The 27,236-nt window shown below is 40.0% G+C and overlaps 2 protein-coding genes across 10 annotated transcripts in view; one reads left to right on the forward strand and one right to left on the reverse strand.

Annotated features, from left to right (window-relative positions):
• Window positions 1-27,236, reverse strand: part of BLNK (B cell linker) — a 94,976-nt gene that overhangs the window by 42,563 nt on the left and 25,177 nt on the right. For 5 of the 8 annotated variants that reach the window (XR_006014542.1, XM_042019039.1, XM_042019038.1 and 2 more), the window contains exon 3: window positions 21,140-21,186. The exons of 2 other annotated variants lie outside the window; for them this stretch is intronic. Coding sequence is in view for 5 of the 6 variants with exons in the window: in XM_042019039.1 (XP_041874973.1) it covers window positions 21,140-21,186 (47 nt within the window). In the remaining variant the exon portion in view is untranslated. Of the gene's footprint in view, window positions 1-1,688; window positions 2,055-21,139; window positions 21,187-27,236 lie in introns of those variants that run through there. One more of the 8 variants, XM_042019042.1, reaches the window with a different exon arrangement.
• DNTT (DNA nucleotidylexotransferase) overlaps window positions 2,032-27,236 on the forward strand; it is a 162,162-nt gene continuing 136,957 nt past the window's right edge. Inside the window, exon 1 of one of the 2 annotated variants that reach the window (XM_042019047.1) lies at window positions 2,032-2,263. The gene's annotated coding sequence lies outside the window, so the exon portion shown is untranslated. Of the gene's footprint in view, window positions 2,264-23,743; window positions 24,002-27,236 lie in introns of those variants that run through there. The other variant, XM_042019046.1, reaches the window with a different exon arrangement.

Here is a 27,236-nt window from a genome sequence, read left to right on the forward strand (position 1 = left end):
CATAGTAAGATTTTGTCATCAAATATCCAGGTTTCTAAGGAGTATTTTGACATGCTCAAATTGAAGCATGTGAGTCCACTGAGCATGGTGAGAATGCTCACACACTTGAGAAATGTGTTTTCAGACATTCCCTGCACAACTAGGCTGAATTGGCCGTGAGCAGGAGAGAAAAAGTAACTTGTAATATTTCAGGTTAATACAGGAAAGCAGAGCTAACTTCTTTCTCTTCTCTATTTTACAACAGTATTAAAACCTCAGACTAGATGGAGAGTGTCATCCATGTGAAGATGCAGCAGAGGTGTGGCGCTGCCTTTCAGGTTTAGGGCTTTTGAATCAGTTCACCAAAAAGTTGTGGGTCGTTATAACCCTCACATATAGACCCACTTTGGATACTTTAAAGTAATTCTGCTTTAATTGTTTGCAGAAGTGCAGAAGATTAATCCCAGCTACAATTTTATGACAGCAGAGAGTGTGTACTTTATTTTTTATGTACCAGTAATGCATGGAATCAAGCTTTCCATCTTGTTTCTGAACTTGTTATTTAAAGATAGTTAGTTTAGACCAACACTGAGCTCTGGCACCATTGAAACCAGTTTAGACTACTTAAGGTGGTAAATTGCAGACAATGAGGAAATTCTCTGTGTTCTTCCCCCTGTCTATTGAGCCTTCCACAGAGTTCTTGCCTGGGCTTAGGATGCTTAGAAAGCCTGCTAGGCTTTTATTAGGTCTGCCTGGCTGAGGAGCGTAAGTGTCACTGCAGCTCTGCAAGTACACACCCCCCGCAACAATATTTCAACAGTATGGAAAGAGTAGATATCAATAAACTGCATTCCATCAAAATGAGCTTTACAAGGGATTATTCCAGTTGGCATGAAGGTTTCTGGGGAGAGAGAGAGAGACTTGAGAAAGGTCTATAAATTAGTATTGAGTGCCTAAATATGAATTATTTTAGGAAAAAATATTTTTCAGTATTTCATTCTTATTTTTCAGGGGAAGAAAAAAATTCCATGTTACTTTAAATTGAAACAGAACTTCTTTTAACTATTCAGAAATACAAAAAGTCATAATGAAAGAGCCTTGAGATGCCAATTGTACCAGCACACCAATAGAGACACACTAAAAATACTTCAGTAACGGCCAGCTTCTGCTTTTTTCCTCTCAAGCCCTGTATTTAACATTGTTCTCCTTCACTTAGGAACATTTCCCGTTTTCCAGTTCCCTCTATTCCACCAGTTCTTTCGAAGATTAGGAAATATTACAGAACTTAACTGCAAAAGCCATCTTCGTAGGACATTAAAGCATTAAGCAATTAATTAAGTTTTTTCTAATTTGCATAAGACTCATACATCATAATGAGTCACACACTATTTCCTTACAGCTTTGAAAGAGACACTTTGAAAACACTCCTCTTTGCGCTGCACATGAAGCCGACACACATTTTGCTTTGAAATCAGTGTCCTGTTACCCACTCCAGACCCGTGTTTACTTCCCGCACTTCCCTGCAGCGCCCTGGCCACCGGTAATAACTCCGTTTTACTCTAAAACTTCTGCCAACTTCCTCGTGCCTCGGCGCCTCCCAATCCCCCCGCACGCCGCTGCAGGAAGGGGCTCGTCCCCCCGCTGCGTTCCCGCAGCAGCCCCCGCGCGGCTCCGTTCCCGGAGGAGACCGGGAGCGGACCAGCCCCTACCTGAACTTCTCCCCGGCCGGCACCGTCAGCTTGTTGAGTTTGTCCATGCCCGTGAGCGCTGCCCCGCAGGACACGCTGCCCTCGGCCCGGCACCTACCGGCGCCGCCGCTTCCCCGGGCCGGGCTCTCCCTCCGTCGGGTCCCGCCGCGGCCGTGCCGCGCTACCGGAGCCTCTCCCCGTCCCGCCCGCAGGCACCGGCGGAGGAGGGACCCGGGGCTCGGCGCGGCCCCGCCCCGCCCGCGGCGCGCACAGGTGGCTGCGGAGCCGGGAGCCGAGGAGGAGCCTTTGGGAATGGGGGGCGAGGGCTCGCCGATCCACCGATCCAGCCCTCCACCTGGAGCTGCCGGAGCACCGCCGGGCCGCGCTGGCCGGGGAGCTGCGGAGCGGAGCGGCGCGGGCGGCCCGGCTGCGCAGCGGGCGGATGCGGACGAGCTCAGCAGGCCGTGCCGGGGCCGGTGACCCGCTTGCTGTCACCTGCTCAGCTCAGGTGACTTTGCCGGCTGCGGGGAGAGATGAAGGCGCCTGATTCCCCTTCCCCTTCCCGCTCCTCTACACTTCTGGTGAATTTGTGCCAGGTGGGAATATGCTGTGTGGGAACTTTTCCTTTCCCGAGGTTCCCTAGCAAAAGCAAAAGAAAACCATTACCTTATCCCCATTCTTTTGAAAGTAACTGTAAAGAAAAAAAAGTTTCTTACCCTAGTTCTTAAACTAAGGCAGGAGAAAACCCTGATCCTTCCAGAGATACAGCAAAGCTGTTCCCACCCAAGATGCAGGCAGCTGTGTTTTATGGCTCTGATATCTCTAAGCCTGGGGTTTTTTGCTAGTCTTGAGCTCAACCATATTTTCCTCTTTAAAGATGAACTTTGGAGACAGCCAGTTGCTTCTGAGGGACAATGTAGGCAGTTGTTCCCATCCAGCCTTTATCCTGAAGGGCTGATTCATTTGAATTCTGCACCTTTGGAGGATGGTGCTTGTTGCTCCCCTTCTGTATCTTTGGCCTCTCTGCATCTTAGTTTATAAGCTAAGGCTGTTCTAGGGAAGAAACCTAGTAGTTATTTTTTTAAAAATTGTACAGCTGCATCATTTTAATATGTTTTGATAAGTACAATACGTTTTGAGAACACACAAAGCTGTTTCTTGGTGAGATTCTCATTGGCACTTGGCTAGGTTTACGCATGGAATTGTCCTCCCCAGATTGTACTGACTGAAGTTTTATCTTGTGAAACTGAAGGAGCAAAACAGACTTTCCTGGTTAGTGCAGGTGGCTCTCGGGAAATAGCCTGCCATGAGATTTTTGTCTTTGGTAGTATCATTCTGATCTTGGCAGGCAGGTGCTTTTGGTCTCTGAGCTTTCAGCATAGAAATCACTTGATATTTTAATACAGTATTTTTCTAGGCTGGGCTGATAGCGTACAAATTGCTTTTTTGGGGTATCTTATAAAGTTTGTGGGCTTTAAGGAATAATATAATGTTGAATGTCATGTAATACACAACTGGAATTCCACATTGCATTGTATCTGGTTGTGGACCAGTCAACTTTGCAATTTTACTCCCTGAAAGTTATTTTGAAAAATTAATTTTGAATTAAAAATTCACACTCTGACAATGTGAAGAAGTGGGTATGAATAAATTGCTGTGTCACTTTCCCTTTTGCTTATATAATCTTCCCACTTATCTGAACACATACCAGAATAAGAGATTTGCTCAGTAGGCTCCTGCAGTGGTTTCCCTTGCACAACAACTGCCTCTTGCCTGGCTATCACAGAAAGCCTGGGCTGTTTTCCTTTGGGATCTTTGGTGGTAGCCTGTCATCTGCAATATTGTGCTGGTTTCGCCTTGTTTCTTCCTGACTCAACCAAAGCTACAGGTTTAAAGCTCTGCAGTGCCCAGTGCAGAGGCTGCCTCGCCTGTCCTTGCAGTGCTGTGACCTCCCTGGTCCCAGGAAGGGGCGGCTGCTGATGTGTCATGCTCAGGGCAGTCCCTGAGTCCCGTGCACTCAGGGCTTGGTGACAGTTTGACTCACACAGGATTTCTCATCCCGGTCATCTGCCGGGATTTCTCATCCCGGTCATCTGCTGGCCCCTGTGTTTCTGTGGCTGTGCAGTGACATGGACTGGGGAAGGAGTTCACTGCAAGCAATCTAGCAAAAAGTAAAAAAATTAGGGGGTTTTAACTGCATCAGTTCTTTGATTTGATTTGGTGTACATATGTTTGTGAGGGTGCAGCACAGGGTGAGCAGAATAGGGCGTGTGACTGCTTACATTGGTACAGCTGCCAAGAAGTTACTCCTAAGAAAGTCTTCATTACACAAGGCTTGTTCACGAGATTTTGTGGCACCCAGTTAGCTCTTTCTGTTCTGCCTCCAAGTCAGTCTATCTGGCCATTTGCCCCAGTGCTGAGAAGGCTGGTTTGGGTGCAACAACATAAGAAAACCACTAGAGAAAAACCTTAAAAAAGAAGGGCATGGCCAAGCCCCTCCAAACAGCCCTAGGCCTCTCCTTTTTGCCCAGCAGGTGCTTTCAGAATTTGAGCTTCTGGCCCATATTGGGACTGATCCTGTCTGTGGTCAAGTGGACTTGCACAGCCCATATGGACAGGGACACATCACAGTGTCCAGCTAGCTGTGTGGCCCTGCAGACCTGCACCAGCGACAGGGCAAGGAGCAGGAGTTTCTCCATCTCTCCAGCCTTACTCATCACCCCAAAACAGTGTCTCTGGGGGTCCAGGCTGGAGGTGGGGCAGGGCCTGACTGACCTTCCTTCCTCTTTGGGAGCCCTGGGAGAGCCTGGAGGTGGTGGTAGGTTTGAGCCATGCAGCAAACATAATGTCATGCTATTTTTGTGGTTGTAACCCCAGCAACTCTCCCTCTTTGACATAATAAGCTCATTTGGATAAGGCAAAAGAGGAACTGGGATTTGTTTTACCATGTGGGTGGCATCTTGACCATAGTGGTGGTTAACACGAAACTCTCCTGCCCAGCCACAAGGGCTGTTTTAGATAGATGGGGATTTGTTTCCAGGGATGCCTGTGTCACCTCCCTGCTCCCTGGCACATCTGTAGCCAGTGGGGATTGTGCTGCTGCCAACTGAGACATGGCCTTGAAGCCTGGGCCAACCTGCACTGCCCAGCTGAAGGATAGGGCCCTGGGGTGTGGGGCATAATGCTGTCCCAGAAGAATGTATCTTGAAGTCTTGGATGAGGCATTTTGCAGAGGTGTTCCCACAATACTGGTTCTCTGGAGCAACATCACTCAAGTCTTTTACCTAAATTGTATTTTATTATCTAATGTTTTAAGAACCCACATCCACACAGACTCTGTCACTTTTGTGATTATGTAGATAAGCACTAACTTTATTTTCCTGTATATGGCTGCAAAAGATAGGGCATAAATTCCTGGCACTGTTACCTAAAACAAGTAATGCAGGATTTGCCAGTAAATTCCCTTGGCTGGATGGCTTACAGAATATATATGCATTCTATTTTAAATTTTTGATGCTCAAAATGCCATTGTGATTTTGAGAAAGGCCTTCTAAATGCTTGGATAGATTTTCTAAATGCCTTTTTCTGTTGCAACATAATTTTCTCTTCACTGCAAGTGTTGTGGCTCAGTCTGCGTTGGTCTCTCTCATCCTCTCCCAATATGACTGCATAATTCTCCATTTATGCTCATAAATAGAAGGATTTTTAAAAGCAACTTCGTCTTGTATGTTCAGAAATAAAACCTGTTTTTTATCCCCTCTGCTATTTTCTGCTTTTTACTTCCCACCAGCTCTTTCCTTCCACATGCTGCCTCATTCTGGTGGCATGTTCTGGTTTCTGTTTCAGAGCTGTGAGGCCATTGAGGCATGGCCAAAACCAGACTTGCTGAAACAAACTCTGTCACAAAGACTGTGAGCATCCTGTCTTCCTTTGGTCAAAATTTGCTGTGAATTGCCAGGTATTTCCTGTTTCAAGGCTCCAGTTCTCTGTAGCCTATTGTTAGGATAATTTTTGATTTGACTTTGAATTTCTGAGTAGATAAAAAACTCCTGTAGCACAGAAACAAAAAATCAGATGACTTGTCTAAAGCATTTTAGTTCTTGGTAAATGATGTCCCTAGATCAGAACAAGCATCTTCATACAGAGCCAATTGTAGAGAAATCATTAGGCAAAATCCAGAGTTTGGCTGCTATCACTGACAAGACTGGTGTATTTTCTTGCCCGAAGGTTTATCTCTGACTCCTTTGATGACTACCTTTTCTTATTTCCACTGAAATTAATGCTTTCTAGTTTAACACCTTCTAGTACATGGTTTGTATGATGATTTTGGGTTTGTCAGGGGTTCCTGCTGTAGCTACTGAATTTAAACATAATATATCAGCTGTGCATATCTTCCTTTAAGATTCATAAGTTTTGATGCTAACACTTTTTTATGGAGACCATTTTTGCCATTGTCTTAATGCAGTTTACAGGTTATGAGTGTGTTTAGTCTAGGGAACCGAGGGGCCTGTTTGAGTTCCTGATCTGGGTTGGTGCCTGAAGCCACATCCTGACTGCAGGTGGGCTGAGGCTCAGTGGTGCAGCAGCATCTACCTATAGCCTCCTCTGCATGGCAAGAAACCCTAAGAACGTGTCCCAGGTAGGAGCTGTGGCACACAGGAGAGATGGGCAATCAAGCTGCAGGAAAGAGTGTGAAAAGTCCAAGCCAGTGTACAGGTACAGCCTTGGCTCTCAGTTGCCATTTCTGAACCTCTGGGGTTTCACACAGCTGAAATAAAAAGCAGACAGTTTTAGACTCTGTCATAGAGCATAAACGTTTAGCAATGATAAGCTGAATAAAAAGAACTCCAAATAGATTGGTTTAAAACGATGATTTGCAGTAAATCTCTGTAATGTTTATTTTTGATGCTTTGAGGAGACAGTGCTGCTGCATCAAAGGACCTCAATCTATGCATGGCTATTCAAGAGGAAGCTACTTTTTACAAATTACATTAATGCTCATAGATACAGTCTAGTGCCTTCAATGTATGTAAAACTGCCAAGATTTCAAATCAGGTTTGATTTGAACTAAGCAACCAGTTTGATTGTCAGGTTTCATTTTTATTCATTACATGACCGTATAAGTCTTACTTTTTCTCTCAGTCATGTTCAGAAGCCCATTTCTTAACCCCTTCTCAATTAACAAAGTTTTCTCTCCAACATTGTTAGAGGTGATTGGCCCAAATTTTTTTCTTAGAAGTACTCAGGAGTGAAGGATGCAACTGTTCTTTATAGGAAAGAATTAATCAAGAGAATTTCATGTACAACTTTCTCTTGCCAAGTGTGTTCTTAGATTTTGACTTCCCTACTTTTGGGGAATGTGGAGAATCACAGCACGTTGCACAATTTGCTCTTTAAAAGACAGCTTTGTGAACTTTTGCTTGGCTTTTCCTTTAGGAAATCCTGGCAATAGAGCGGCACTATAAGTTCTCCTGAGCAATACATAAAATGATTGCTGATTCACTTCAAAATATCTGTCTGATTTTACTGTCTTGAGGTTATAGTGTTTCACTTAGCTCAGAGATACTTTTCCCTGCCTATATCTACAGGCTGTCTTTAATCTCAGGTTGAGAATTGCTTCGAAGAGAGTATGTATTCAAATATGAAGGACTCTGTTTAAAAGACACATCTACTGCTTGAGCTCTGATTTTGTACTACTGGATTAGCACGAAAGGGAGAGCCCCGGCCATAGAAGCACTGTAATGTGAATGTAAATATAACTGGTCATTAACAGGAATTTGGCTTGATCAGTCTGTGTTCACATGAAAGTTAGGAAATGATTGCCACAGTTCTCTTTTTCAAGGCTGTGGAGTGAAAATAGCTCAAACTGCTACCATCTACATCAGAAAACAGTCCAAATATAAACTGTCTGAATCTGAACTGGAATCTGTAGTCATGTTGCAGGCTCACTTTTTTCCTAACAGAATCTGCTCTTTGATGGTATTCTGTATGTATTTGATTTCTTCTGCTTTCAGAATATCCGTAGAAAGATGTGCCAGCAGTGGGCTGTGGTGACAAAGAGCAGAGGGGAAACAGAGAGTTAGCAGTAGACTGTCACATGCTGCCTTTGAGGGTTTTGTGCTTGATTATATGGCTCCAAATGCAAATTTGTGGTACTTTATGCCAGGCCAAAAATGCACTCAAACTCCATTGTTTGAAATGATGTCAATTTAGATGTAGTGTTTTGCCCCCTTAATTTCTATTTTGGTTGATACACTGCCTACGTAACTTACTGTTCACTGTCCCATAGCTGGTATTTGGAAAGCATGAGTTTATGGAACATGATTTCTCATTATATTCTCTGTATTTGCTACTTACTCATTGCTACAAACAGGTGAAACAGTTCTGCTTTACGTTTAAAATCATACATCTCTGTTTTTTCCCAACTAATCTATTTCAATGTCTTTTTTCCTTTTCCAGGATGCATATGTGGCATTTTAAACTAGAAAACACTCCTTGTACAGGGGAAGTTACATGTGGCCTTTAGTTGTGTCTTAGCAGATGAGAGGAGGGTACATTTCTGTCCCAAGTGTTTTTAAGTAATACTGATTTTCAGAAGTTTTAGTCTTCTTGCTGTGAGTCAAATGGCTCAATACCACAATGTTGATTTTGGAAGACTCCTATCAACTATCCTAGAAATCTTAAAACTGTAATAATTTATCATTTTGAATACCAAATGGCATACTCAAAGTTGGTCTTAAAGTACTAGTAATAGGAGATGCATTTGAAAATGCAGCTATAAATTTTATTGAATGGGATTTGGGTTTGTCATTAGGCTCACTGGAGGAAGCAGGTCATACATGTAGGTGTGTACTGCAGGCAAAGATGTGAAAACAGTAAATTTAGTAGGATTTTCTCATGAAGAGTCTTCTGAGCAAACAATTTTAACACCTGCTGAGAATATGTGTTTTATTTCTCTGGGGACTGTGCAAAAAGCTGCACTTCTGCTTTTCAGTTTTACTGTCATCTGTTCCATGTGCATACAGAAACACAAAATTTGCTCCTACAGACACACTAATTATTTACTGTCAAACTCAAAGCGTTTGAGATCTGATTGTCTAAGAGGCAGTGACCTGTGTTGGAGCCAACAGACAGCCACGCTGACTCTTGGGAGCAGCTCTGCTTGTGCTGCAAAGCTGATCCCCTTCCAGCAGTCAAGAGTGACTGCAATGGAGATACCCCTAACTGGCCTGCTTAATCCCACTCTGAGCCTAACCATACAAGGGAGGGTGTAGGGGCACAGGCTGGCAAGCCATGCTTGTTCCTGACTTTTCTGCAGAGCTTGTATACCCTGCTCTCCTTCCTCCTCACCCCTTGTTGCAGTAGGGTTAAATGGAACGAGTTTGCTTTCTCATCCATCTTCCTGTTTGGGGTGTGGATTTACCCTGAAGGGTACCCAGGAGGCCTTCATGGGAGCAGCTTGGGATATTGGGCCCTGGCATTGAGAATGAGACTTAGGACAGGGAAGGATCAGGGAGAAGCAGTGGTTTGTGTCCTTTCTTTCAGCAGGTGCCTATGAGCATCAGTCAGCATCCAGGCATAGATGGTGAATGGTCTAAATATGTTTGTGTCCCTGCTGACAAAATTGCTCACAGAAACAAAAGGCTGCACAAATTTTTAAAATTTCACAGTGAAAGGAATGTCTTGAAATAAGGTTATTTTTGTATAATGCTGTTACACATACCATGATGCCTTCAATATCTGGAAAATGCTGGAAAACTAGTAATTTTTAAACCACTTCTTTCCTGTACTGGCCTGTAATACATACAGCCAAGGGAAAGGGTTGATGGGTGTATTCTCTGGCACAGTTTGGTAATCTGCACTACTTCACTGACCATAATTATGCTGTCTGAGCATTCTCCTATTCCTGCTTAAGAAAAGAAAAAATAGTTTTGTTGGTAGTCATTTCTATTTCCACGTGTTTCCATCTGCTTAAGACTGCTCTCTTCTGTTTCCTGGATAACTGGAATTGCCTGATGCTGTGTTCTGGGAGCAGAGATGTCAACGAACATAAAAAGTTTCAGAAGTCTTTTCCACACAAAAATGCAGTGGATTTGAAATATCACCTTCAAAAAAAAAAAAAAACAAGATCAGGGAGATGAGGGACTTTCTAAATAAAGAAATTATTATCTTGTTTATTAAAAGTATCAAGCTACTATTTGAAATAATAACAAGAGAACGTTTTATGGCCAAAGATAAACACTTTAATGGAATACTCTATTCTGTGGAGAAAAATTGCTCAAACTTGTAACTACAGCCATGAAATTTTTCTGTTGTCCAAGGCTGCAAATTTTGTGGATTGCTGCTAAGGATATGTTTACACAGTTGATAACTTTAATTGCTTTAAGACCACGAAACTGTAGCAGGTAAATTGGAGTCCTACACTATATCAGAGAGGGTTATTATTTTTATAGATCCTAATGTGAAACATTTATTGCTATAGTACATAATAGGTGTTACATCAGAACCTGCATCTTTCCACTTTCAGAGTATATTGGGAGAAAAAATTCTATATTTACATCAAATACTGGATTTTGGAATAACTTCAGATTTGAAATGCAAAGGGAACCCAATCAGAAGTGAAAGAAGAAAGAAATTATGATAGAATTCTACATGTAAAGAAACACATACATGTAAATTTGAATATTTGAATATTGAATACTGCATTGTATTATTTGTAAACAATCTTCCCTTTTCTTTATATATTGTTCTAATAGAGAACAAGAAGGTCACTGTATTGAGGAAATTACAATCTAAAATATTTTGTGATTGAAGAAAGTTTCTGACTCTTAGTTTAGAAATAATATGCATAGATGATAACTGTATAAGGTATTTAATTTCTCATCATTAGTGAATTTTACCAACATCTGCAGCATGGATTTAGATTTATAACACCTTTCTCTGTATTGTAGCTAACTGCCTGGGGTTATGTCATACATTTGAAACAGTCCTGTTTGTTTTGTCCTAATGATTAGGACAAATCAGGATTATGTTATAAGCAGACTGCTGAGTGCAGACTAGTTTGTATGGGATGTAGTATTGTACTTTGAATGTAGTATTTGTAATTTGAAACTGTTCACAAGGTGTATATTATTTTGTAACTTTTGCTATAAAATGTTCATATTAGTTAGGAAGATAATACTGATACAGTAGAGTCCAGGGACTTCTTCCAGGGAGAAGTTATTGGTTTTGAAGATATCTTTTCCTTAAGCACTGTGATTTCTTTCAAGCTTAACCTTTCCTTGAGGTCGGTTAACTTTGATCATTCTGTTCACAGGAGAATTGCTCTTTTTATGAAAAAACTACTCAGAGTATCATGAGCTTCTAAAGAAATTATAGACTTCTATTATTATTCTCATTCCTGGTGGAACTGATAGTACCTGAGTCGAAGTGTGCAGTGTAATTTCGTTTGTTTCAGGTGGTCCATGGAGTGTTACACCAGCCCAGTAAGTGACGCACTGTTCACACGTGTATGGAGGCACCCGCCCGTACCCATTCGCTTGTTCTTTTCTTCCTTAAGCATCAGGTGCAGGCTACTGTCACAAATGTCACCTGACACAGACCTTTGAGCTGACCCAGAATTGCTTTGCTTTAAGAAAGCCGATCCACAAGAATGTTAGAGTTGAAAGAAAAGCTGTAATAGAGGAACAACATTTTGAGCTCAGTTTAGAATGAGTTTTAAACTTGAGCCCAGGTGTCTGCTGGAGCTATGCCGTAGGGCTGTATTTCAAAATGTTTTTGGGGCATTGGTTGTGAATGAAGAACACTTCAAATCTGTCCAGAAAGTGATGCTTTCCGAGAAACTGGTGTTCCATCCTGTGGACTCTGCAAGGTGCATGAGAGGTATAGATGTATACAGATATGTTGGTTTTATCTTAGGCTGGTTTGGGAGCATTTACATCTTTAATCCTGAAGAATTTATTCCCATTATTCATTGTGGTTAACAGAGGATCTGATACTATATTCACCTTGATGGTGGTAGAAAAGTGTTGCTGGAAAGACCTCGTCTGTAAGGTCTGTGATCAGAAATTAGCTGCGTCTGTTGTTTTGCAGTGTTTACTTAGCTGCCTTTTTTTGCTTTTAAGGGAAAACCCAATAAAATACCAACACACTGGAGGTATATGATACATGTTTAGTACTGCTTTTGGTTAAAAGCTGAAATTGTTGAAATTTGTCGGTTTATCTGTAATTTTGAATAAATTCCTGGAAAGGGATAACCTAGCAGAGAATACCTGTAAGACTATACATGTGAATCATACTTCTGTTTCTTTAAAAATAATAAATAATGCTGAGAAATAATTGACTTTGGAACTCCTTTTCAGGGTGTACTTAAATCTATCTATTCATGGGCTATATGTGAACAATATTTGTACCAGTAATATAAAAGTAGTATAGCTGATAGTTCGTGTTGACATTCCAAGCAATACAAAGATTTCTTTTACTTCTGTATTCTTGAACTGTAATGTCTGTTAATTAAAGAAACAGTATGGATATGTCTTATATTCTTGTGTATTTCTTCAGAATATTATTCCCTGAGCCAGAGGAATGAAAGGAGGAACTAATATACTGATAAAGGTAATTAATTATATCAGCCAGATCAGTGATTTAGGAAAGGATTGATTACACTTATGAAATGTATGGTAAGGTATGTTCTCTGAAATGGTTAACATATTTTTAGGTTATAGTCTATATTCTGAGAGCTTGGTAAAATAATAAAAAGCCATGAAACTGAGCAGTGAGGAACTAAATAGGAGAAATGACAGAGCTGTGGTAGCAGGTGTCTGTCAAACTCAGTGCCAGAATTGTGAAGAAGAAACTGAGACCTAATGCTCTGTCAAGGATATCATTGGAGAGTACCAAAAATATGTGATGGCAGTAGGTAGAGGAGAATGGAAAACAGGAAACCTAGTATAAGAACTGTAAAATACATAAAATCTCCTCTTTTTTTCTCCCAGAATTCTTGGCTATTGGAAACAGGAGATTGTCCAGGTTTAAAAAATCAGGCATGGCTTGTGGAAGAATAAAATAAAATATTTTTAGAGACAGATTAGGTAATACTGTTCCGTTATCATTTTTAGCAGCAGTCCCAGTCCAGACCAAAACAGATTTGGACAGGGAGACTGACCTACCTCCCTACTATCACAGTGTCCCGCAGTGGTAGGGAGGAGAAGAGAGATCCAACAGGCAGGAATTGTGCAGCAAGATTCCTTTATTTAATTATTTTATGAACTCTTTTAGTAGAGACTAAAATAGACTTTTTTCTCCATAGTCTAATTGGTCAAAGGATCAGACATCCCTTGGGGTGATTGGCTAAAATCCTAAAACATCCATTGTCAAAATATTTTTCTACTGTACTATAAACAAAGCTTTGCAGGGTCGCAGGTGTTCATAGTTTATAGAACTCTACTAATATCTTCCGTGAGAGAGAAAAATATCTCACGGGACTGGAAAAAAGCAAGAGAAATTCTTGCTAGCAGCATATTTGTATCCACACCCTACTATGGAGAATGTTCTTTAATCCCTCTGTCCCCCAGGAGGTTGATAAAATAACCTGCAAGATGTGGTCTGAGTAGTCCTAAACTGTAGTATCCTGCAGGAAAGCCGCTGTTAGAGTGGCAAAAGACTGGCCATAGTCTGGCCTGAAGACAGGTCCCCTCTTCAAGAATTCAGAGCATATCTGAATTTTATTTCTAAGAATTACAGACAAACATTAAGACTGTAAAGTCAAAGTGTGTTTATACTGTGTGTGGGGGGAGCATGGTGCTGGAGCTGGTGACAACTGAGCAGTCTCTGGAACAGGCCATAGCAGAGCTACACCTTGAGACAAGACATTTCTGGTCATATTCAGCATCCATTAGAGCAGTGTTCCTGCTTCTGGCAGCTGAGCAGCTCCTGTGCTTGATGATAACTCCTCAGTTCCTATACTGTACCCAGTGCAAGCATACAGGTGCACTGAAGCACTGAAAATGAGAAGGCCAGGATGAAGATGCTTGTGACTCATAATTTCATAAATATGTACATTATAATACTGTCTGTATTTAGGTGGTTACAGGTGATCTATCCAGAGAGGCTCTCTGATGCCCTGAGTCATGTGTTGATGAGTGTCAATACATCTGCAAGTAGTTATGCACAAGTGCTGCCACGTCGGTGTCTGTGGTGTTACTAAGGTAATCCTACATTCCTCCCACTGGTTGCTCTTGGAAAGGGACTTTATAAGGAAGATGCTAGTAAAAAGGTATTTATTTGCATGCTGAACACAATTTCTGCATTTTTTGGGGGCAAATCTTTGAAATATGTATTTTTGGCCAGGTTGTTAATTCTATGGGTTTCAGACAGTTTCAGGTCTTGAATTCTGTTGCACAAGGGGCTGCTGTGGTGTTCCTGGCAAGTGCACTTCATCTTTTCCAGGCCAGCTGCACTGAGCAGCCTCCTCTGAAGCTGTTTCAAGTGTCTGGTTGCTGCAGCCCCAACTGTCTGGCTTGCAGCTGCATCAGACCCTCCTGCTACGGTCCCTTAACTTCTCCTTGCAGTTTGTCTTGTAACTTCTTTACTTTACTTTACTTGTCTTGGTGACCCCATTTTTAAGTACTGCACTTTTCATTGTTTAGTGTCATCTCAGCCTATTCTTTTCTCATTTCTGAACTGAATAAATTTTACATGATTTGGTTTAATACTTTCCTTCGTTATCTTAGAAATAGTGCGTAGACCACCTGACATCACAGCACAAACATATGAAGTAATGAATGAAGCTCCACATGCTTATACAAAAGCAAAAAGAGGTTGTGTTTTCACTCATTTTCACAGAGGCTAGTCTAAAGCAAGAAGAATGAAATGTCCCTCCTGCAGAGAGCATAAATATATATTGATAACACACTGTAAAATAAATATTGTATTTCTTTCATAAACTGAGAGGACTCCAGTTTGGGCACTTGGAGCAAAATGAGCCCAGACATCTGTTCTGTTTTCTGCCCAGTGTGTAGCTGAGCTGGGGCACATGTGGATTTCTGCTAAAATGAGATTATAAATTAATAGCCGTTCACACTTCATTGCTTGAATGAGCCAGAAGTTATTTTCTTCTGGTTTTGAGTCCCAGGTGCAGCACTTTCTGACTAACAAATGTGATTGTCTAAAAGGGAAGAAAGACCAGTGAATTGAAACTACAACAACCTCTTCTCTGTGGTCTGAGTACAGCCATGTAATAGGCAACAGGAAAGCACATCAACTGACAGAGTGGAAGAAAGGGATCCTGTCCAGAAATATGATATTGGTGAAGAAGTGGTTTGTGATTTGGGCAACAGGTTCCATTTCCGGTCCTTGCTTTGTGTGGAAACATAAGCAGGCCATTTGGATATGTGTCCTAAAAGGTGACCCATTTCTTTGATTTTTGGTACCCAAATAGAGTTGCTGCATACTGATATTCCATTGCTATTTAGGCTGGTCTGGAGTATGAATGAAGAGAAACATTTCTACTTTCACTAAAACTTAGTGAGATGAAGCTGACTGTTACAGCCCCTCCAGCTGGACCAGCACAGGCTTTGTTCTCAGAGGCTGATCCACCCTTGCTCTTCAAAGAGAACTAGTAGATCCCTAGTCTGTCTCACTGTTATCAAAAAGTATCTCTGATGTACCTTGCTGAAGGTCCCTAAAAATGAGCATAGTTTCAATATTAAAGAAACACTTATAAATGTTATCCCCGCCCCCTCTAATGACATTCCATAGATGGCTGAGCATGGCAGGCTAGCACGAAAAGTGATTGGGCAAGGTTGACTAATTCTATAATTTTCTTATTTAGAAATTGTCCTGAACACAAATGAATGTTAATGTTAACATGTAATGAAAAATCATGGGGCTGAAGAGGAGGAGACTCTGGAGACACTTCTAGGCTTGTACTGATTTATATGTTTTATATATATGGATATATATATGTACATAATCCAGCTAAAGCTGCAACATCTGTGCCTATGTGCTTTCCTAACTGGCATAGGGAGGACAAAATGTGCCAAGAAGATATTCAGACAGCTTGAAACTGGTTTCCATCATGCCATCAAGGGTGTTGGGAAGATAATTTGGGATTTTCTCTGACATCTTTCGTACTTTATCAGTTCTTTGGTGACCTCCAGATAATATCAACTTGTTTTTCATCTGTTTGAGAACGTGATTATTTTCAATAAGAAAGGACAAAATTAATTTATCTCATTGGAGTTTCCTGATGCAATTTTCAAGAAAATGGAAAAAAAATCTCTCCAACACTGACAATATATCTTAACTCCGAGGCGTTCCTCATAATTACAATAGTGCTAATTCAGTCTAACAGTGGTATGTGCATAAAGAAAACCTTTTGTCATATATTCTTTCTGCTCAGCCCAGGGGCAGGAATATAGTACACAGAACCACAGGAATTAAACACTGCCAAGTTAGTTCCCACTTTAACCACACCTGCAGTACTCTAGCACAGTAACATCTGAACTGCCTCCTCTGCTATTTGAAAAGTAGGAAGACCCCAGCAAATATCTGCTTATCAGGACTTGATCAGAGAATACAAACTTGTACATTCTGTGCATTTTTATATATTTTCAACTTTTGAGAGAACTGTTTTGTTATTATTTCTTTTTCAAAGACTGAATTACATTCTCCAGTGGATTCCAATGATTCTTGTATACAGATACCTATTTTCTCTCTATGAGCTCTGCCAAATGTAGTTTTTAGCTACACCTTTATGCTTCTTAGTTGTGAGGGGGCCTCTCCTCCTTGAGTAACTGGTGTCATTGCAAAGGTCTCCATTGTTCATGACAGGATGGAAGAGGCACTGCTGCAATGCGAGTGTCTGTTGCCCCCTTTCTGCTGCAGAAGTGTAATATTTGCTACTGCTGTAAAAGAAGGCAGAATGGTGTTGCTTTGCTGAACAAAAATTTCCTAGATCCTCCTGTGAACAGGAGAATATCCGGAGTTCATCCTAATCTTCAGGCAACATCTGCCTCTGTAAATATTTGGTGCCTGGGTAGACTTTTCTCATAGCCTTTCTGTGCTAAAAATGACTAGATAATGCATAAAAATGGGATTTGAAGTGAGCTTCAGAGAGGTTTTTTTTTTGCTTTTGGAATGTTTATAGCTGCCAAGGAAGTATCCTATAGTATGTTTCTGTAACACTAGAGTTACGTACTGGAAATGTGTTCTGGCCTCTTTAGGCAACATTTTTTATTGGGAGGTCTCACTGTATAAAGAGGTATCTTCCGAATTGCCAGCCCTGGCCTTTTGCAGTTTTGGGAATAAGTGAAGATTTTTCAGTGGCATTTAAGCTACAACAGAACCTAGGGAAAGCAAGGAACCAAATCTACTTATTTAGACATAAAACATTCAGCCTGAATCAGCACTGGTATTTAAAGGATACAGGGTAATAAGAAACCATTATGGTATATCCCAAGGATAGAGGAAAATCTTCCCTGCTTACTAAGTATTGAAATAGAAGTCATCTACTGCCTTAGTTTTTCAGGTCAAAGCTTTCTCTGGAGTGGGGAAAGTCCAAATGGAGATTGTCTGCACAAGACAAGATTTCTGTACTGCTGGATCTTGCTTAAAGAGACAGCAAAAGCTCTTTGTCTTTACTATTTTTTTAAGGAAAAAGACTAGTTGTCATGGAAATCTCATTAATTTTATTAGTATTTTTGTTAGGATTTGTCTTTGGTTAAGTGTATTTAAGTGTTGATGTCTGTGTGAAAGCTGAAAAGTGAATTTTCCACATTAGGTTGTTTACCTTCCTAATAAAGAAATAAAAGAAAAAGTGTGAGTGGAGAGGGGAGAACAAAAAAGGTGTTAATGTGTGACATTTCTAGTTCTTGCAGTTTGAACTATGAAAGTGCAGCCATCTCAAGTGGAACACTTCAGCATTACAAAGGTACTTTCCTGGTATGTAACAGCTCATACAACTGAGAATTTGTTCATATGATTCAGGAAAAGATGTTGCCTGTTCTTGGAAGGCAAGGATGGAAAATTTCAGTTTGGAGTTCTTAAAAATTATGATCAAATAAAATAAAAAAGATGCTAGAAACTGATCTAGAAATCACTCTTAATTACAGAATACTTACTTGATTTAAGAATAGCAAATTTTTCTGCATATACTATAAATTCCTGGTGGAATAAAGTAGTAACATTTTTCACAGAAGTGAAAATTGATAGATGTTTATTTCAAGCAAAGGAGATCAAATGCTACCCACACCATAATTAAACAGAACTTGTAATTATGTGTTCTGCAACACAGCTCACTTATCACCCAGGATCTTCCATAACTGCATGTTGCTATATACAAATGGTAAACTCAAGACTTGACACCTCAGACCTGATTTGCAGGTGAGGATTTCTCGTTTACCTGGCAATCTGTCACAGCCAGAACAGGCTTCTGAATTTGCACGTGATAGAAAGTACTGATTTTGTGATGAAAGATTTCAGTCCTGGTTTTGTAAAGTAGTCCCCAGAGCTCCCAAGCTGAGAGCAAAATTTATTCTGAGTTTGATCTGGGATGAATTTCTAATCACATTAGCTATAAAGGCAGCCTTTTAATTTCACGGTCCCTGGGAAAATGAAACTTGGGTAAGCTGAAAACATTATGAAAAAACTTCTGCATAAACATCTGATACTGTAAGTCTTGGACTACCTACACTGAGGTGATGGAGCTGTAATTACATTTCTTTCTTGAGATGTGCTTCCAAATTTTGGATGTTTATAATTGAGTTATAGCCTATATGCCGGGTTTTGCTGAATACAGTTGTAAATACTAATCTTATTTGCACAGCAAGACAGCATGTTTGGAAAGGCCTTAAGTTCCACTATTCTCATATATCTGTGGTATGAGGTTGATTATGGTACCTGCACTCTCTTATAAAGTGCTCCTGAATGTTGCATGATGTTCTATGTAGTGTTCTCTGCAGCATAAATGTTAGCACTGACTAAACAAGCCCATGACTGTAGCCAGTGGGATGTTTGAAACTGCTCTCATGGGAAGCATTTGGAAAGTACTGGCATTCTTGAGAGTGAACTAGGTGAGTGTTTTGGGTGATCTCAGGCTTTCAGGGTGAGAGTTTATCAAATGAATCTGCTGTGCAGAGTGAAAAAAGCACAAAGGTGCTTCTGCAGGAGGAAGGGCTTTAAGCAAAGCTCCAGATTTCAACATGATGTCAGGATTGCTGAAAACGTATAAACCTGTGAGAGCAGTTTGTTGCACAACCCTGGCAGCCAGCTCCAGAGAGGGTTTGGACCAGTGACTCAGTAGTCTGCTGTCCTGTGTTTGAAAGCAGCACCTCTCTTCTGACATTGTTTTGGCAAGTGGGGAAGAAAATCTTTCATTATTGCATTTCAGGGGTAGGGCAAGATACTAGTAGAGACCACAACTTGGTAATTTCACCTTAATATTCAGTAGTTGCTCAGAAGCAATCTAGGTAGACCTATGGCTTGAAGTGTAGGTGGGAACTAGTTTATATGGGGCTGTCATTAGGCTGTCAAAGCCAACATTGATATAGTAAACCCAATACAGTAAGAGACTTCATGAAAAGTGTAGTGCAAAAAAAGTTTACTTAAGAGTATCAAAACAGAATTACAATGATAAACTCTTTCCAGATAAACCATTTTGTCTTTTTTGCCCAGGTATTTTTTTCCCCTTAGAGAACAAGCACGGTACTGGCTAGAGGGAAAAGAGCCTTGCATTAAGTTAGTGGAGGTGTTTGGTACAGAGGGCAGGGAAGCACACTCAAGCATGGCTGCAGATTGCTCCTGGTACACCTGCCATGACATGTCCCAGCAAAATGGGGAATAACTCTGTTTTCACAGAGCACTTACAGCCTTGTAGACTCAGAATCTTGTGGAAAACAAGAATACCAAGTGTTGAACTAGAATGGGAAAGGCAAAGAGCCTTTGATGGTGGTCAGAGAACCTAACTCCTGCCTAATGAAGCCCTCATGAAGAAACTTTCATAAAGGCAGAGACCCGAAACCCTGGCCACTGCCAGGAGAAACACAGGATTTCAGTCTCACCTTGTCTGGCAATTACTCACTTTCTGTTTATCTGTCCTTAGTGTTTTGGTTCATTGGGAATTACCTGCTGTATGAACATGCTTGAACAGGCCACTTAATCTGTTTTAGGTGGATCAATGTAGATCGTCTCCAGTTAAACTGTTTGAGTGCAGAACCTCAGGCAGTTTTTGCAGTAGCAAGTAGTATGAAGTAAGAGTAACAGATTTTAGAGTGGAAGTTGGTACTAGGGATACGACATCCACACTGTGCATTTAAGGAATTTTAATGCTTTAGACAACAGAATTCATATGGCAAAACACTTTTGTTATTCCAGTATACAATTTGAGAATTCAAAGCCTGAAAGCCCACATCAGTAGAAATGCAACTCTTGGCCTCAGTTCAATATATTTCTGTTTGCCCCAATATTGTAGTAGATCAGATTCATACATATCAGAAACAGAAGACATTTCCTTGGTTGACTTTATATTAATTCTCTCTACATTTTCTCTCAAAATGATGTCCCATCAGACTAAATTTCTTTGCAAGAAAGTCCTTTGATTTTTTTTTACTCATCTAGTTAATTATTAAATTAAACCCAGAAGAATATTTACCTATGCTCTCAACAAATTTCTGTCAGTAGGAATTGGAATTTAATGAGTAAAAATGCCTTCAAATCCATCCGGTTTCTTACCAATAGAGTGGAATTCAGAAAACAATTTGTAAATAGATCAATGTTTCCCCAGCCAGCAGGGGAGGGGAAAGCTACATGGAATAACAACAACCATTAGGTGAAGAAAGCAACACACTATATTAAACTGAAGTCTTCTTGGTTTTATTGGCTCATAGAGAAAATTCCCTAATATTATTTCTCTGTAGTACTGCAAGAGAAATAATATATTTGAACATTAAGGATATCCTTTGAAATGAACTTGACTTGTCACAAGTTTATATAAAGGCATTTCTCAACCATTATATCTATATTTACTTATTCAGTACTGTATTTAAATTCTATTTAAATTACTTTCAACATAGTGCTTTGTTAAATTGATCACTTAAATTGATCCGTAAGTAGCAGATGAACCAATTCTGAAAATTTGACCTCAAATACCATACAAGCAAAGATCCTCTGTGTTTTGGAAAAAGTTGAACTTGTACTTCTACTAATATTATGGTTGTCCCTTTCTGTTCTGAGAAAGAATAACACCCAGCATCTGGTGCAGAAGAGACTTTCCTGTCAGCTGATTTGAACCATGGCTCTTGTAAACATTCCAGGATCCTAATCCTGAGGAAGTCCCACCCCTGTCAATTAATGTTAAAATTCACCTGAGCAAGAGGTTTCATTTCTCATTTTTCCTGATTCATTAACAGAGCAACTGTCAGAGTACAAGTGTATTAGTTATTCAATGGGGAAACAGAAAATAATGGGACACTTATGGCTGGTGCATAGTTTTGAATCTGCTCAGCTCATAATCTAATGCATTCTGAAAAGAGAGAAAACAGGTTTTATATCTTAAATGATCATTTTAATCAAGAGCAATCCATGAAGTGAAATAAATGATATTTTATAAAGTGAATGAAAAAACAGTTTTTAGTTTTGTAGCTACATGCTTGTCTCATCTTGGTTAATGCTTAACTTTTTGCTATTGGCCTGTTGTAACATTTCTAGAAAGCTGGTAGCACACACTACGTTGTTAAACTGGAATTTTACCGGGCATGTGATGGATTAAATTAGGCTGGTTAATGAATCATTCAAGAAGTGATAAGCAAACCATTTAATGTGGTCTCTTCACCACAGAATTTCTTTGGGTTTTTTTTACTCAAATCAGCAGATAAGTATAACAATGCCTGAGTGGAAGATACTTTAACAATGGCTGGGATATTATTTAACCTCATGTTTGGTCTGTTTTGGTTCTAAAGTTCTGCATGACTTCTCAACCCATGAAAAGCTGGTGATAAATAAGAAATAGAATTTGTAGTGTTCTACCTTGGCACATAAAGTGCCCATTCTAGTGCTGAACAAGGTAATTCAGGTACTGGAAACAGTTTCACCAAATGATTTCAATGGTTTGTGTAGTTCTATATACCTTTCACCTCAATGTGAATGAGGAGTTCATGCACTGCTTTTGATGTTCAAGCTAGTGTGCAGCTTGCAGTCAAACTTCTTAAGTCAGAGTTTTAAGTTAGTCTAAATTAAACCCTTTTTTAACTATGGATTTTTCTTTAGTGCAAAATTTCCAGTAAAGTCTTAGGATTGTACCAAGATGTGGGATTACGTGTTTTCAGTCCAGAAACCTTCTAATGCTAAAATTCCCCCTTTTTCAGTTTAGATTTCAGCAGAGGATAGGTCAGGCTGAAAATACGTCCGTTTAATAGATGCAATTCTAACCATCCATCTGTTTCTGTGTTGGGAAGAGCAAATTAGTTTGTGTATTTTTTGACACTTCCTAGGCAGACCTACAGTGGATGTGAAATCTCTGAAATAGATACTTTCCAGTGAACTCAGTGATATTGAGTTCACTGTAATATGACTGATGTTTGCCCAGATCTATCTGTTTTTTCTGAATAATGCCCCAGCCATCAGTCCCAAACCATTTTGCCTTTTCTCTCACCATCTCATCAGCATGATAGATGAGTTTGTATCAGGCATACAAATGGAGACACTAATAATAAGTGTATGAGAGAAGATCAAGTGGAGAACATACACGTTCTCAGAGAAAACATATTTCCTCAGTCTATATTTAAATTCTAGTGAATCTCTGCATTTCTCTGACATATTTGTTGTGAAAATATGCCATTTCAGACAGTAGAGAACCCCCTACATTTAATACTTAGCCTGTAATTATACTGTAACAGAAAGCAGCTGCATATCTACATGTAGTGGGTATGGTAATTAGCAGATGATCCAGCAGATCTGAAATCACCAAATTCCTGAGGAAATTTAAACTGTATTGAGCTGTGTGATTGCCATACAGGCCCATCTGGGCTCGTTTGGGCTTCATCAGCTGTAGTGATGACTCACCAAATTGCCGCTGCATATCAATGACCAGCCGGAATAGGGCCATTTCCTCACCACCTCTTATACTTTTTCAGTAAGAGGTGGAGGCAGCTATGCTTTTTGTTGTAAAGGTTTGATTCTTGTTCACTCCCTTTTCTTTGCAAAACAGAGCATTTAAACCTTTACTTTGTGTGTCTGAAGATTGCCGGGGTATAATGGCTTGGTGATTTCAGAGAAATATCTTGTGTAACTTTCAGTCCTTCCAAGATGCTGTTTGCGAATGTGCTGCCTAAGCCCAGCCGCCTTTCCACACAGGCAAGTGCTGTGTGTATGGTCACATGGAGCCGTTTTTAAAGTTGCAATGGAGCTTGGTAGAGAACGAAGCTATGGATCTAAGCAATTCCTTTACTGGGGAATTTTTTATTGAGAGTTTTAACTTTTTTCTCCCCTTCCTCCGGGACAGTCTTTAATGATGGGATTATGCTATGTGGTTCTCTGAGGCTTGAGATGATGGATCTCTGGGTCCAGCTGAAAGCTTTTTATTTTTTCCTTTAGTAAAATGCACTATTGATTGAAGGTAAGAGCTGCTGCTGCTCTGCAGCAGCAGAATTCTGGTCCTAGGAAAGGGTACAAAAATATCTTGCAAACTCAACAGTTTTGAAATTACATGGTAGGTTCTGTAGGAAGATGACTAATGCTTCCAGATTTTAATTAACCACTGCTTCTGTTGTTGGTTATGATATACGTTGTTAGTGATTCATTGGCATGAATGGAATAAGTTGCAAATGAATATGTGTGATAAAGAAGAAGTTAAAGCAGTCTCTTTCCTGGAGGAATTTGAGTTGCCAAATATACAATGAGGAACTAAAGGGACAGAGTGTTCTTTAGTTTCATTTTCCCCCCTTTTTTCTGTTTTCTGTGTTTTGGTTTTTATGTTTATGGTTTCATATTAGAGCACAACTTAGAAAGCATATAAAAAAATCTGTTCTCTTCTAGCCTGCTGTTGATTTCCTCATTTCTGCTGGCTGCTTCATTCACCCAACATCAATTTTCTCAGTAACTCACTTAGCTCAGTAGCTCAGAGTAACCAAAATTCCTAGCTTGCAGATCGAGCCAACCAGCTTTGTTCTGCAGACAGCATCCTGGAGCGAGAGAAATGCTGTAGTAGTGCAAATGTTTGAGGTGTGTCTTTTGCTCCTTTACTTGCAGAAGCATATCTTGGACCTGAGCCTTTCCTGCTGTAGCTGCTTGCCACCATGGGTGCTGGCAAGGAGACGCCTTGCATCAAAAGCAAAGAGAAGGTACAACCTGTAACGATCTGGAGCTGCAGACCCATAAATGGGTTTTGTGTATTTTCGTCTGGCTCGTGTGCATGGACTGTGCAGTACATGCAGAGTGATCTGGCATGTCTGAGGTGCTCTGCTTCAGTGCATGCGCTTGCAAGAGAGCAGTGTGTGTGCGGGTGGCTTACGTGCCTTGGCTGGGTGGGATTTAGGGCATTTTGCAGTCCTGGGGATGCCTGGTAGGCAGATAAGAGATAGCGAGTGTTGGTAGGAAGGTAAAAGGAATGGGGTAAAACGTTGCAACACAATACACAGCATATAGACCCCATCATCTGCCCCAGGCATAACACTTCTCTAAGGAAGGCTCTTAAGTCATGAGCATTGCTGTCAGCAGTCATGGGACTTGATGTGTTTTGGATTCTGTGTTTGCTTTGGAGTTTTTTTGCCATGCTTTTACAGTTGCTGAGATCGTGCAGATGGATGGTTTCAGTGGAGTTGTTGCCTCAAAAAAGTTTTTGGATGTCTTTGGAGAAGGTTGTTGATAGAGTTGATTGCATGATGCAGTGTTTTGAAATTCATTGAAATACATCTTTCCCCTTCCTTCCTTTCCAGCCCTTTCTGGTAGGAAGGCACTTGTGTAAGATGGTTATGGCTGCAGGTGCAACGAATACCTTGAACAATCCAGGAGAGCTGTGAAGGATCAGTAGGAGCTTGAAGATGTCAGATTTTGATGTGAATGAGGGTGAGGGGATTCCTTTGACATTATGATAGACAAACATACTGTGTTGCTAGATAAACTGTCAATATCTGGGCAGTACAGCTGCATGTAAGGTGACAGTCTTGTCATTACCTTACAAAAATTCAGAGCTACATTCTGTAATGTTGCCAGTCTGAGCATGGACAGCTTTGGAAGTGTTTGTTGCTTTTTGTGTGTGTATGCATATATTTGAATGTAATAATGTATACTGAATTTGACTTCCTCCTAATTTTCTTCAATAATTTTTCTTTGAGGGGAGGGATTAAAGACAGATTTGCTTGACAAAAAGCAATTTCATTTTGCTGTGATAAAGTAAATACATAATATAGAAGTTCTGTGTTCAGTATGACCAAGTTTGTGTTAAGACTAGTTAATGAAAACTGTTTTCAAGAAAAACACCTGGAAGGAGCTCCTTGATTAGGAGGAATGTGCAACTGCATTTTTTACTTCTGAGAGACAGAGGTTTAGTGTATAAACAACAGCTATCTAAATTTAGGCAGTCAATGTAAGTAAAAATCTGAAAAATCATAAAATTTTAATAAGCCATATTAATGATATCCCTTATTAACTGGCATGGCAGCCTATCTGTAATTACTTTGGCATTTCTTAGTAAAAGTGTCCTTATGGAATATGAAAATATCTCTGGGAAATAAAAGTAAGATTTCAGTGCTGGCCTCTAGAGACACAACCTGAGCTATAGACTTTTGCCAGGTTATCTGGGAAAACCGGCCAGTGTCTCAGACTGAGTAAATAATGGAATAAATGCATAGAGGAAATTTTTATTTTTTTCTTAAATAAAGGAGATCTATGTCCCAAGGAGGTGGGGGAGAAGTGGAGAGAATGTAAATAAAATGTGAGATACTTAAAATTAAAGGTTAGTTCAGAAAGAATGACACAATAGAGAGCTGCTTCTATTGTGAACGAAGAATTACTGTTTTTAAGGGAATTGTCCATTTTAAAGTGTGTAAAACTGACATCTAGTGGCAGCAATAGCACTTTGTGTGCAAAGTGGCCTTATAGTGAGACCAGTTTGCATAGCAGATGAATGGATTTTAACTGTATTACATACTAAAATTGCAATTCTCTGTGCTTTATCTTGGTGTTACAGAGCACTTCCAACTAAATCTTGCTTATTTTAGTAATGTCTCACTTATATAATGCCAGGTTGTGGGTCACCTTTCTGAATGCACAGCCTCATGCTAGAGAACTGATGAACAGTTTCATTAGAGGAGAATAGGTTGAAAGGGGCATGAGGCTAAAAAAAAGGTGAGGGTAAGAGTTACAGAATTTCATCAAGGTCAGCTGGGAAACTGCTTGGCAGCTACCAATTTTTGACCTCTTATGAACAAACAGGGGAAGTCTGGCCTCAGAGCTGTGATGTGTTTCTCAGGTGTGGCATTACTCACAAGTGTAAGCTCCTCTGGGAGGGGAAACAGGACTTTATGACCAAAACTGAGATCTCACATGAATTCAGGCAAGATATGTAGGCTATGAATTGATAAAGCATATAGACATGTGATTAAATCATTCCCATGTTCGTTTGCTGAATCATGGTTAATATATTCATTTCTCATTCATATTTTTATTCAAAGGGCATTAAAAAAATATTTTTCTTTTCTGTTTTGTGTAGCTTGTGTTGCTCGTGTCTTTGAAGAAAAAATCCCTTGCTAAAACTCTGCAGGATGCCTGCCCCACTGAGGCTTTAATTTATCTTTGCCTCCAGTGCCATTATATACATAATGTATAAATTACTAATAACAAGCAAAGATATGCAAAAATGAAGTATCAATTATTTTAAAAACTATTTTTAAAAACACGGCTTAGGGGCACCTATAGTCATATACCTATAGTCAAAGGGTGCAATTTAAAATGAACATAGAATAATATAAAAGCATTATTCAAATCTATCTTCCAGATAATAAGATGAAAGATATCACCAATAGAAGACTGGGTGAAGACAAAGGCAAATCTGAAGGAAGAAGGGAAGTGAGTGTGCTTCAGTGAAAATGTAATTAGAAGTGTGGGGAAAAAAAATCATAGATTATTTTTTCTGGGTAAGCAGTTTGTGGCAAGAATTGCCAAATAATATTGGTCAATTTTTGATTGTAAGTGTTTCTTTTACAGTCTTCTCAGTTTATAATAACTGTTGCAAATATCTCAGAGATAAAAAATGTTGGTAGCATAATTCTAATGAAACATAACTCTGTGCAGTTTCAAGGCTGTGGTGAATCATATGCTGCCTCTATCATTCCATCTCTGTTACTTTCAAAACATGGTGAATCATATTTGTTGAATACAAATGTTGACATTCTGCAATGAGACTCAAGTCACAGTTATAGAAGTGGTATAAGAAACAGCAGCTGTCATTTCAGATAGGCAAGCCTGCTGCTTTAGTGGGAAAGCAGAGCCGAGCAGCAATCCTGTTTGCTTCAGAGCTGCTCTCTAAGGACAAGATTAGTTGTTAACAGTTGTGCCAGCCAGAGCTGGGAGATGGAA

Source organism: Corvus kubaryi, unplaced genomic scaffold, assembly GCF_017639235.1.
Source record: "Corvus kubaryi isolate FWS band 111438036 unplaced genomic scaffold, C.kubaryi_AGA036_p1.0 138, whole genome shotgun sequence".
Lineage (NCBI taxonomy): Eukaryota > Metazoa > Chordata > Aves > Passeriformes > Corvidae > Corvus > Corvus kubaryi.